At 41.9% G+C, this 12496-nt stretch overlaps 1 protein-coding gene across 7 annotated transcripts in view; it reads left to right on the top strand.

Moving 5' to 3' along the window:
• PHACTR1 (phosphatase and actin regulator 1) overlaps nt 1-12496 on the top strand; it is a 302761-nt gene that overhangs the window by 230804 nt on the left and 59461 nt on the right. For all 7 annotated transcript variants that reach the window (XM_045006116.1, XM_045006117.1, XM_045006118.1 and 4 more), the window contains one exon: nt 7379-7709. In XM_045006116.1, the coding sequence (XP_044862051.1) occupies nt 7379-7709 (331 nt within the window). The remainder of the gene's footprint in view (nt 1-7378; nt 7710-12496) is intronic.

Raw genomic sequence — 12496 nt, 5'->3', positions numbered from 1 at the left:
TCTCGGGTACTGTGAAGATGAGGAGGATATAAAAGAACCTGAATAGAAGAGAAACCAAAGGAGGCTGGGAGTGAGACTGCCTCCTCTGGAGTCTTTTACTGGTACGGGGCTTGACATCTTTGTAGTTCACAGACCAATGTTCCTGCCCCATCCACCCCAAAACCATCCATCTTGCTTTTATGGAAGGAGCAGCCAGAGAGGACTTCTCTACAGTATGTGAAGGGTGTTGGAATCCCCTGAGCAGCCTTTCTGTTGCCCATTCTCTGTCTTGCATGCTCATAACCTGAACAGGAAAGAGCAGCATTTGCCCTGTAATCATCTATCCATCTCTACATAGTACAAAGCAGTCAGCCCTAGAAAGAGAACATGTCTTGTTATTGCTTCAATACAATTTCACCACTCAGCATTCCTCACTGGCCAATTATTTTACAACAATCCTTCTGCCAATTGTTAAATAATGATCATTAATAATAAGCCATCCTTCATTTATAAAGCCCCTTTCATCCACCAGAGTCCTAAGGCTCTGATATACCAACTTTACACAAGACTCATGTTCACCCACCCGAAAAGGCAGATATCTCTGGGGTGGAAGATAGCAGTGTACAGCAGCGTTACACAACCATTTTGGACAAGAATTGCAAAATACCATATCTGGTTGAAATTGTGGGGGGAATTTCAATAACCATCTGAGACTGAATTTGGCTGGGGCCTTGGGATTAATTGCCAGGAGATCTTTAATGACCAGAAGAGGCCAGGACATTGGTTTTATATCTTCTTTGAAAAGCAACACTCCCAGTATCACAGTGCCCCTTCGTCCCATTGTCCATTAATCCATTACTTCTCAGCACCAAACTTGAGTTTTTCTGGCCACATTCAGATCAAAAGAATGAACTGCCAGTTATCTATGAAATTCTCTTAAAAATCTGTGAGGGAAACATTTGGGGCATAACTGTTACACTGTGTAAATCCAGAGTCAGTGAGATTACTTCAGTTTTACATTTGGTGTAACCAAACAGAATCTGGCCCTTTTAATTCAACAATCATATTAGAGCTTTTAAAAATCCTTTTAGCATCTTTTCAGTTGTTTCATTTCCGCCATTGGAAGGAGAAAGTTTGTCCCGTTTTTAGTTCTAAGAACACACAATCTAGTTATTCCTATACAGTAAGATTCAAACTATCGGCTGGCTGAATAACAGCGATGACTCAAATATAGAGCAACTAGCCATGGTTAGAAGTGAACATTTAACAGGGAAGGAAGTGTTGTAAGCCCATAAAAATAACTACTGATAATGTGGACCTGCCAGGATTGAATTCCAGAACAATGGATGTAAGGCCTCTTGAAACATAGTTGATTACTGGTTACAACATTAAAAAACTATTTAGAACTGCAAGTTTATCTGTCAGATAATCTCCACAGCCTGCAGTATGTTCTAATCCAGCATTTACATAGAATATCAGGGTTGGAAGGGACCTCAGGAGGTCATCTAGTCCAATCCCCTGCTCAAAGCAGGACCAATCCCCAGACAGATTTTTGCCCCAGATCCCTAAATGGCCCCCTCAAGGATTGAACTCACAACCTTGGGTTTAGCAGGCCAATGCCCATGTCTGGGGTGACTCCTCTGTAGATGAGCCCATTGCAGTAGGCGTGAGCCCTCTGCTCTGTCATACCTCCTCCTGCTTTCTGCACCAGTATGCACATGGCTTATTCAGTTTGAGGTAAATTCTCTCCCCAGTGCACACTCTGAGTACCCATGCTGAGCTCTTGAGGAGGATACAGCAGCCCAGGAGCAGAGGGAATGGATCATTTCTCCCAGTCTGCAGAATGGCAGTGGGCTGGACCCTGGGATTGTAGTTGCTTCCACAGGTCCTGTGACTCCTGCTATCTGGAGAGCAATAGCCAATTGATCAAGGTAACAGCAGAATGCCTGGCCCTGCCCTTAATGCCTGCTGTGATACTACGCAAAGAGTCCCTGCAAAGTTGGGCTTTGTGGCATTCAGGGCATGCACACCCTCTACATGCGGTCCCAAGTCCTTCCCCTATCTTTGCTGTACACATTGTGCGGAAGAACAGCAAAAGATGTGGGAGCCAAAATTGGCCTAAGATGCGCATGTGCAATGCCCACTGCAGTCAGTAGGCAATGCTTGTCTCACAATTATTGGGCTAACTGCATCTCTGACCCCTCTGGGGCTTTTTGAGTGTACTCCCTCTCCACAGGCCTTGAGTTGTCACCTCTTGTTAGGTGGAATCACATGCTTCTCCCACTCTTAGGCCAGGCCTTGGTTTGCTGTCCCCTGGAACTAAATGTGATTGCCTCAGCAAGCCCACTTTAGCCTCAGTACCTGCAATTCTGGTCCTTGGGAGCTATGTCCCAGTGGCATCCAGAGATCAGCCAGCCTTCTTAAAGCTGTGTTGTTTATTTTCAACCAAAGGATTTCAGAGAAAAAAATCTTAAAATGGTAAACAGATTGTATGCGTGTCTTGCTTTCCTGCTGTCTATCCATTTTCCACGTGGATTTAAGCTTCCTACAAACCGTCCAAGACCTTTGTTGTCTTGGTGACAGTCCCCATGGAATTAAAGCAGTATAGATCTATAATAAGCATTCCGCTAACTAATACGGTTATACAGAATATCTCAATAACTAGCTTACATACAGCAGTCATAAAATTATGACATAGCAGCTCCATGTCCAACACAGCATGCACTTATCTGAGAACAGAATTTGACCCTTCATTATGGACCTGATCAAAGCCCACTGAAGTCAGTGGAAAGACTGCTATTATTTTCAATAGGCTTTTGGATCAGTTCCTCTTAGGCCTTGTCTACGCTGGCAGTGGCATGTACAGTATGAAGGCTGTGTCCACATTGCGGTGAGTAGCTACATGCAGCAGGGAAAGGCTCTGGTGGGAGAGGGTAGTGGGGAAAATCTCCAGCAGCTCCCCATTGCTGGAGCCTTTCCACACTGAAGGGAGCAGCCAGAGCCTTTCCCTGCGGTGGGGAAAGAGTCCAAGGCAGCAGGGCGGCAGTGGGACACTACATTGTTAAAAGTAGCAGTGTAGATGTGGAAGGCACTGCTTGGGTGAGTAGAGAGCCATGTAGGATCTGTACCCTAAGCTTCTGGCATGTCTTTACTCATCTAAGCAGCACCTCGCTGGCTACACTGCTATGTGTACCCATGCTAGGGTTGTATGCACTATATGTATTCTACACACCTCTGTAAGTGTAGTCCTAGCCTTAGAGGATCTGGGAACTAGGGATAGAAAAGTCAAATGATTTGCCCAAATTCATACAGTGAATTAAGGACAGTGCCAGGAATATAACTCAGATTTCCTGAATCCCATTTCAGGGTCCTGCCCACTGGGCAACACTGCCTCCTAAATACATGCAGACTTTTACAGACTATAGAATTCACTACTACAATAGGTCACAGTTAGCCACTGGAATAGGATTTAAAAGGGAACTGGATACTCATAACAAGTAGTTACATTTGTAATTATATGTACTTCAACAAGGGTAATAAAAACTCGTGCTTTGGGGCATCAGCTGGTCACCATAGGAGTCAGAAGGAATTTTTCCTCCCATGTACAGGATGGTCAGTTGGCCAGGTACATTGTGGAGAAGAGGAAGGGGCAGCCGTCCTCATGGATCAGTGCCCTAGTCTGGTGTAGCAAATTTTATCTTCTAGTTATATATTTGTATATAACTATAGTATATTGTCATAAACAGGGATAAGGTTTAATTTTCTAGCATTATTTGCATTCAATCCAGCATAACTAGGACCTGATCAAGCAAAATGCTGAACAACCTCAACTCTCACTAGTGCCAGGGGAAGTTGAGCTTGTTCAGCATCTTGCAGAACTAGCCCCATTATACATAATAGTGGAGACAAGGGTCCTCAGCCAGAAAAGATTAATCTCCAGGCCTATTTGCTACTATCCTGTCATTTCAGTGCTTTGTGCAAAGATTTAAAACTGCAGTAACATTGCACGGGGAGGACTTATAGCATTGATTTTTTTTTTGTTCATCCTTTCCCCTTCCCTGCTTGTTAATCACCTAGTCATGTATACATATGATGGTTATTCCCTTCTAAGGGCTGGACGTCTCCCCAAGTGCTGTCCATATGCCTTATGGAAAAAAACAGTGGAGTTAAAAAAAACTATAGAATGTGATTGTCCCAATCTAATATATCAATTGTAACCTCTTACGCACATGGGTCAAATTTTCCTCTCATTTACACTAGATGAGATCCACTGTAGACCATGAAGTTTCCACTGGTTTGATTGGAGAGAGAAAATTTGCTCATAAGTTTGGACCATGTTCTGAGAACCTTACTCATTCAGAACCGCCACTGAACGGACAGCTTAGTCAGATTTTCAGGACAATGCCCATTGTCACCAAGTGACCAGCTCTAAAGCGCCTTTCTGTTGTACTAATGCTCCTTTTGGGTAATTTTCATTGATAGACAAACGTTGTTACGGTAAAGGGTAGACAAATAAATTTTGTTTCTGTGCTAGTAGATTTTCATGAATTTTTTTTCAAAGCTGTGTGGACACGAGGTGAAAAATCATGGGCCATATCCTTAGCTGGTGTAAATTGGCATCCTTCCGTTTCTGAAGGCAATGAAAGTATGCTAATGTACTCTAGCCCCAGATGTTTAAACAAATGTCCTGACCTGTGTTATGAATAATATTTTAGACAATTTAGACTGATTTTACAAATCTCACTCACTCTTTATGCTTTTTTGCCTTTTGCTGACCAATGAAAATAAACTAGTGAATTTCACATTCTAGTTCTGATACGCTACCCCAAGCTACAGTCCCCCAAAGCAACAGTTTTGGGGCTGCAAACCTAGGAGGTGAATATTTTCATTTAAAAAGAAAAATATCCTTTTCCTTTTATTGCTTTTTTTTTTTAATGGAAGCATTTCTATCTATTTTGTGCGTCAATCAACCTCACAAATTCCACTGGCTCCCAACAGAAAATCAGCATTTTTAGTACTTCAGAAACACAGGAAGTTGCAAATTCAGTTGTCCCGTCCAGCTTTTCTTCAGCCAGGAGCATGAGTGAGCAGCTCTGGTGGATGGTATCACTTTGAGCCCTCCATTGCAGATGTCTCCTCATATGTCTTCATATGCAGAGCAAAGGTCTGGGACTAGGACAGCACTCCCTTCCAGAATACCACCACCTCTGTGAACTAAAGCTGTTACTTGAAGTACAACAGAGATTGGACCAAACCAAACACCCAGGTCTGGCTACAGCAGAAGTTTAGGGAGGTGCAGATCTGGATCCCAGCTTTGTAGCTCAGGCTCATCTTTTAGTAGAAATAATGTATAAAAATGTTTTGTTACAACACATTGCATAGGAGCCTTATTCTCAGGGTTTTATTCAATTTACTCTTTGTCTCTTAAATTTTCTTGAAGACAGTATATAGGGTACAAAGATAAAACATAGCTACTGAGCATGTATGTGCATAAGAGACATGACAGCTCAGCCTGTTCTGTGTTTGGGTAAACAAAACCCATAAAAATTCAAATTGCAAAACATGAAAACCGGTCCGCTTTAGAAGAGTGTAGGGAATGGCAGAGGGGAGTTTCATGTTTGCTGGCAAATCCAAGGGCCGTATTTGGTTCTGCATAAGGGGGTGCAACAGGCATTGGCTTTAGTGGAGAGAGTATAGCCTAGCGGATAGGACATACTGGATGGAGAGGCAAAAGATTTGGATTCTATCCTAGCTGGCTGTTTAGATTGTACGTTCATTGGGACAGGGTCTGTCTCTTACAATATGCATGTTCAATGCCTAGCATAATAAGGCCCTTACCTCAGTTGGGACCTTTAGGTGCTATTGTAGAGCTACTCTAATAATAATTAATAGTAATGTCAGACTTGAATTTGGACCCTGTCGTCTTCTAGCTTAGTGTCTTTTTTCAGTTTGATCTTTCTGGAGAAGTGTTGCAACTGGGAGCCATCTGAACTCTAGCTAGTACGTTTGGCCCCACTGCTGGCGAATAAATACCCAGGCCAGAGATTATGGATAGCTAGTGCAAACATGAAAATTTATAGAAGTGCTTTTAAAAACTGTGGTGCAGCTCACAAACATGTGATGGCCTTTGAAACCTCAGCAGCAGCTTATCTACTGGGCTTTGTCAAGTCCCAAGAAGCTGTTGGCACTTTTATCTCTTCATTGTATTTTAGTAAGGTGCATGAACTCAAATAAGAGAGGCTAAATATGTTATGCTGCCAGAATTCCTTTACAGAACCCGAATGCCAGAGGTTTGCCAGATTTGAAAGGGTTCGTTGAGGTCACTCCCTCTTCCAACCTCAGGAGGCCTTTCTAGCTCCTTCCTTCCCTGTAACTTCAAACAACATCAGTCCATAATGTAAACTCCCATCTTCTCTTATCCCCCAACCCCAAGTGGCTACTTCTCCATGGCCTTCCTCATTCTCAAATCTCCAGCTCCTCTCATTGGCTCGCCAACCTTTTAGAAATTTTCATAATGCAGCCCAGCACATCTCCTTCCCACTGCTGAGCTCAGGTAGCCAATGCATTGAAATTCCATCTGCCTATAGATGTCTCCATTATATGCATCTCTGAGGCCTTATCCAGTTCCCATGGAAGTCAACAGGAATCTTTCCCCCATGGGTAAACCCCACAAAATTATGTATTTTTGAGGAATCCTGCATGGAGCTAAAAAGGTTAAAATCCACAGCATGGGAATCCAGAACAGTTTGTTTGCCAGGTGTTTTATAAAAGAATAAATTAATCCTACCATTTCCCTTCATTTTTGCTGGATTATCCTTATACTTCATTCATGATTTTTTTTATTAGCATAATTGTGCTGCACCAAATGTTCTGCAGGTCCACAAAAATGTGAGATGTGATGTGCAGTAGTCAGACCATAGCAGTGGGAGCCAGAAATTCCTGAGTTTTAATCCCCACTGTGGTGATAATGATTCATTCTGTGACTTTGGGCACCTGGTCACTTTCCCTCAGGTTACTCCTTAAACAGGGGATAACAACACAGAGCTCACAGGGATGTTGTCAGTGTTCATCCCTGGTAGAAAGTGCTTTGAAGATGAAAAGCACTACATAGATCTTGTGATTACATGAACTATTGTTTAAGGCATTTCTTACTGAGAGTCCTCAAATGTTTCTATGAGGCTCAAAAATGTTGTGACATGAAAACTTCCCTTCTGAAAACCATTCAGAGTGTTATAGGTACAGTATATTCCATCACCAGCAGGAAAGGGGTAAGTCTAATGCAGACTCATCTTCTTGTCTTTACTGGCAACCTTTGTGCCCGATTACCTAAGTAGATATTGTGGTCTTCTTTTTAATGCCATGGAAACTTATGTCTGTGCCTCTCGTTCTTGTGTTTTAGATCCTGGCGGTCCTATGAAACTGCCTTGTATGCCAGTTAAACTGTCGCCTCCGCTACCTCCAAAGAAAGTCATGATTTGCATGCCTTTAGGGGGGCCAGACCTCGCTCTTGCATCCTATTCCATGCAGAAGAGTTCCCAGCAGCCTTTGGCTCCACACCACCACTCTGTACTGCCATCCCAATTAGCAGCACACCAGCACCAGCTTCCATATGGCAGCCACAGCCAGCATCTGCCTTCTGGATCCAGCTCATTACCTATTCACCCTTCAGGGTGCCGGATGATAGATGAATTGAACAAGACACTGGCCATGACCATGCAGAGGCTAGAAAGGTAATGGTCGATTTTTAAAAATATTAATTTATGTTGTGTCATTACAGCATCCGAACATAACATCGTACAATAATACATTGCACTTACAGAGGGCCTTTCATCTGAAGATCCAAAATCTTTTACAAAGCTAAGTCAGTACTGGGGAAACTGAAGCTCAGAGAGATTAAGTGACTTGCCCAAGCTGATGCAGTGAGTTAGTAGCAGAATCAGGAATAAACCTCAAGTGTCCTGAATCACAGTCTCCTGCTCTAGCCATTAGATTTTGATAGAAGGAATGAGGAGTACTCATGGCACCTTAGAGACAAACAAATTTATTTGGGCATAAGCTTTCATGGGCTACAGCCCACTTCATCGGATACATGCAGTGGAAAATACAGTAGGAAGATATATATATACACAGAGAACATGAAAAAATGGGTGTTGCCATACCAACTCTAATGAGACTAATCAATTAAGGTGGGCTGTTATCAGAAGGAGGAAAAAAAACTTTTGTAATGATAATCAGGATGGCCCATTCAAACAGTTGACAAGAAGGTGTGAGTAACAGTAGAGGGTTCTTAATCTTTCCCTGTTTGCTGTATAGAATGTTGATTAGGTGGTTCCGCAGTTTCTTTGAGTGTGTGTGGCACAATCTCTCAGCATAGTCTGTGTGGTATGTAGATTGTAATGGATTTTTTTTACCTTCAGTCCTTTTGGTATGATGTCTATCTGTTTGCATTTGGAAAGGAAGATGTCGTCTGTCTGTATCTGTATGAATTTTTTTCATGAAGTTGATGGATTTCCACTTCATATGGCTAAATTCAGTGCCTTGCATGGCTACTCTCAGGAGCCTCCTGTTTTGCAACAACATAACACCAGGTTTCCAAGTAAAGCTTTGGTTACATGGAAGACCAAAGAAAAACATTTTTTTTAAAAATGGAGGATTTAGAAAAGAACAATAAAGACCAAATGTGTTGCCCCCACCAAAGCAATCTACATGCCACTTATGAGCTGGAGGGAGCACATGGTGATTTGCATAAGCTATTTAGGTTTTTTAATGTAATCTAAAATGCATCTGAGAATAAAATAAAATAAATGTGTGCCGGGGGTGGAATGTGTGTGTACACAAACGCAACCTAATTGTCACAGCTGTTTTGTAGCAATCCCCAATTGTAGACTGCAAAGGGGATAGGGAAAATTAATGTCATTCCATGCAAGATTCCCACACATATTTTGTAAAGTGAGTCAATTGAATGCGGGATGTATCCCAGTATATTGACTTCCTTGCAGAGATTCCACCAACTTGTCTCTGGTCAAAAGCACAGGCTTCTGAACAGCAGTCCTTAGGCTTTCACCAGGACACCTGGATTAACTGTAGCCTTGCGGGGGCTCTCAGGGAGAGTAGATCCAATACCAAAGCATACGACTCATGGAACTTCTTCCTGGAGAAACAGCCTCTACACCCTGTGCAGAACATAGTCCCCTGCAGGAATTTTTACACTGAATGCCTATAGTCCGAAGGAATCAATAAATACAGGTGCCCAGTTCTCAGTGCTCAAAGTAGCTCAAGAGGAGCAGTGGAAATATGGCCTAAGGCCTGGCCCTGCGGTTTTTGTTGGTGCCAGACCCGTCCCCAGTATAAATTAGAGCAATCTGAATGTTGCTGTAATTTATATACAGGAGAATCAGCTAAATGGACAGTGAAAACTCAAGGAGATAGCTGGGCAGTTCACCACTGACAGTTTTATTGAAACTGACACAGTGATAGGAAAATAGAAAATTGTAGAGAAAACCAAACATGTGCAATTTAAATAGACAAGAGGCCAGATTCTGCCCCATGCTACTAGCCCTTCGCACTGCCAGAGTAATAAAAAGAGACCTTTATAGCTGCTCTGAAAGGGCCACTGTAGATTTTCCCAGTGTAAGGGAATCCTCAGCTGGTGAGAAGTTGGCTAGCTTGTAGTGGGAGGTTCCTGTTGCCACAGATAAGGGGCTCCAGTGGTGAGACAGGAGGTAGCATACTATGGGCATAACAAAGGTAGAGAATTGATGGGACCACAGTCCTGCCACCTTTCACATAGGCCAGCACGGCCTGGCACGTGCACTTTGCAGAACTAGCTGCATCATCCTGAGATACAATGTACTGTGCACACTCCTGAGTGCTGGGGAGTGTCTAGAGCAGTGCAGCTCCACACCATTCCTAGCACAAGTCTGGGTGTTAATTACACAATCTGGCCCATGGTACATGCAAGCTGCACTTCATCATTCTAAATCCAATGATATTTCTCTTCATATGACTTCATAGTGGCATCTGTTCTCCCCTTCCCCCAGCAATGGATGTTCCAGTTTCTAAGCTTTCATCAAGTCTGTGTTTACAAGTATGTTTAATTGGTTTAAAGAAGGTGATGTAAAGATTGTGGGGGGGGTATTTTTGTTAATTTTTAACATTTACCAGAAGCTGAAACTGAGCAAGCAAGAATCCAGTTCTCAGAATGAAGCAATTGTCTCCCAGCACAGAAGAGAATAATTTTTAAAAATGGGATTAATATTGATTTCACCTTTAAGGGTCTCCTAGCTCTCATTAATATACAGAACAGATTTTTTATTGTTTCTTTTCAGTCGATGAACTGGTTTTTTTTTGTGCCTCAGTGGATATTTCAGTCATGGAATAATGTATCAAGTATTTCAGTTATGCTCATTGTCCAGTAAGTTAGTAATGTTTGTGGTACTTGAGGAAAAAAAATTGATGGTTGTTTCTTCTGGAAAGGCAGTCACTAGTTTCATAATGTATGTGGACTGTAAAGTCGACATGTGCTGTTAAATTTTTAAGTTACACTTCCAAGGGACTCTGTTTTTAGCAAATGTGCTAATGTCTCCAAGGAGACTAGTGTATGTTTTCAGAATAGATTTGATTTGGGAGGGGATTAGGTACACCAAGTGGTATCTTTTCCTGATATTAGTTTGACAGTAGTGCTTTCTTTTCTCCCTAATTGTACAAAAAAACTGGTTTAAACCTTAATTACATCACTCTGCAGTGTTTGTTATAGGAAGCTTCAGCTCAGAAGCCTTGAAAGCCTTGTAAGTTGTTTATATTTGAGATCTATTTTTTCTTCTATATAAAATTTAGCTGTGTGATCATGTCTGTCAAATATGTAGGATCTGAGATTGGTTCCTAAGCTTTTCTGCTGCTTCCAAAATAGCATGCTGCTGGGCCCCTGCTCCCAGGCCAGCAACTGTGGAGACGAATGTAGAACATAGAGGCCTGGAAAGGTAGGATGGCTAATGGGAATGAGTGTATGAAAATGGAAATGATCACATCCAAAATAGAAACAAAGCTCAAAGAGTTTAATGCTCCCAAACTGGGGGGACCAGATAATCTCCAACCCAGAATACTGAAAGAACTGGCACATGAAATTGCAAGTCAGGTAGCAAGATACCATATGACCGGAAAATAGCAAGCATAGTTATCTGTATTTAAGAAAGGGGAGGAAAGTAGTCCAGGCAACTACAGATCTGTTTGTCTGATCTCAATAGTATACAAGATTTTAGAACAAGTTTTGTAGGAAAGAATAATTAAAGACTGGAGGTAAATGAAAATGGGATAAAATCCAACCCGGGATTATCAAAGATAGATCTTCCTTTGATAAAATAACTGATTTCTTAGACAAAGGACATGCAGTGAATGAAATCTATCTAAAATTCAATAAAGCATTTGGCATGGTACTACATGGGGAATTATTAGTGAAATGAGGTTTAATACAGGAACTGTAAGGAGGGTAAGGAAACCATGTAAAGGGGAGAGGTCAGTGGGTTGTGCTGAAAGGAGAACTGTTCGGCTGGAGGGAGGTTACTAATGGCATTCTTCAAGGATCACTCTTGGGACCGATCGTATTTAATATTTTAATTAATGACCTTGGCACAAAAAGTAGGACTGCACTAATTAAATTTGCTGATGACAAAAAGTGGGAGTCATCATCCATACAGAGGAGGATCAGAATATTATACAGGAAGAACTGGATGAGCTAGAGGCCTGAAATACAGAAATGGGGTAAAATTAAATGGTACGAAGTATAGGGTCATGCACTCAGGGACTAAAACCAAGAATTTCTGCTATCACTATGAGAAAAGGGGGTATCTAACATCACAAAGGAATAATAACATCACTAGGTAGCACCCATTTCAGCTGATCCCAAACCTTATCTACAAAAATGTAATACTAAAGTATTCTAGAATAATCGCCCCAAATACTGCTGGTTCTATTGTCAAGTGATGTGAAGCATTACTAAAGAACACTGTAGTATTTTTTTTTTATAAGGGATACTGACAAGCCCCAGTAATAATCAGCCCTCTTCAGCCAAAAGGGTACCTTTTTTTTTTTTTCCAATTATTTAAAGAAAAGGCCTATTTCTTGTTGCTTTCTTCCTGAGTCAGTGGGATTTCCTCGTTCTGGTAAATTCACCTGGTGTGGGTTGATCTCTGTGCCCGTCTGTAATCTTCTCCCTAAACTCTCCAGCATTCTTTTCTTATGCCTCACACCCCCAAACCATTCCCTCCCACCCACCTCTGCTCCTGTGGCCAAGAATAGGGAAAGAAAGAACATGCAATCCCCTTCTTTTAACAACGTCGATTTTTTTGTTTTAAAAGACCAGGTTTCCAGAGTCCTGACTGTCTAACAACATCTAAAGGTAGGGAAAAGGTATGAGCTATGTGAAAGGAAGTCAGAAATGATTTGCCAATGAGTTAGAAGCATGCCAAAGAAAAATGAGGAATTCCTGATCACCGGAGTAGGAGCCAGGGACCACGTTATT

This window comes from Mauremys mutica, chromosome 2 (assembly GCF_020497125.1).
Source record: "Mauremys mutica isolate MM-2020 ecotype Southern chromosome 2, ASM2049712v1, whole genome shotgun sequence".
Classification (NCBI taxonomy): Eukaryota; Metazoa; Chordata; order Testudines; family Geoemydidae; genus Mauremys; species Mauremys mutica.
The sequence above is the reverse complement of the archived record's forward strand: the minus strand, read 5'-3'. Positions and strand labels throughout refer to the sequence as shown.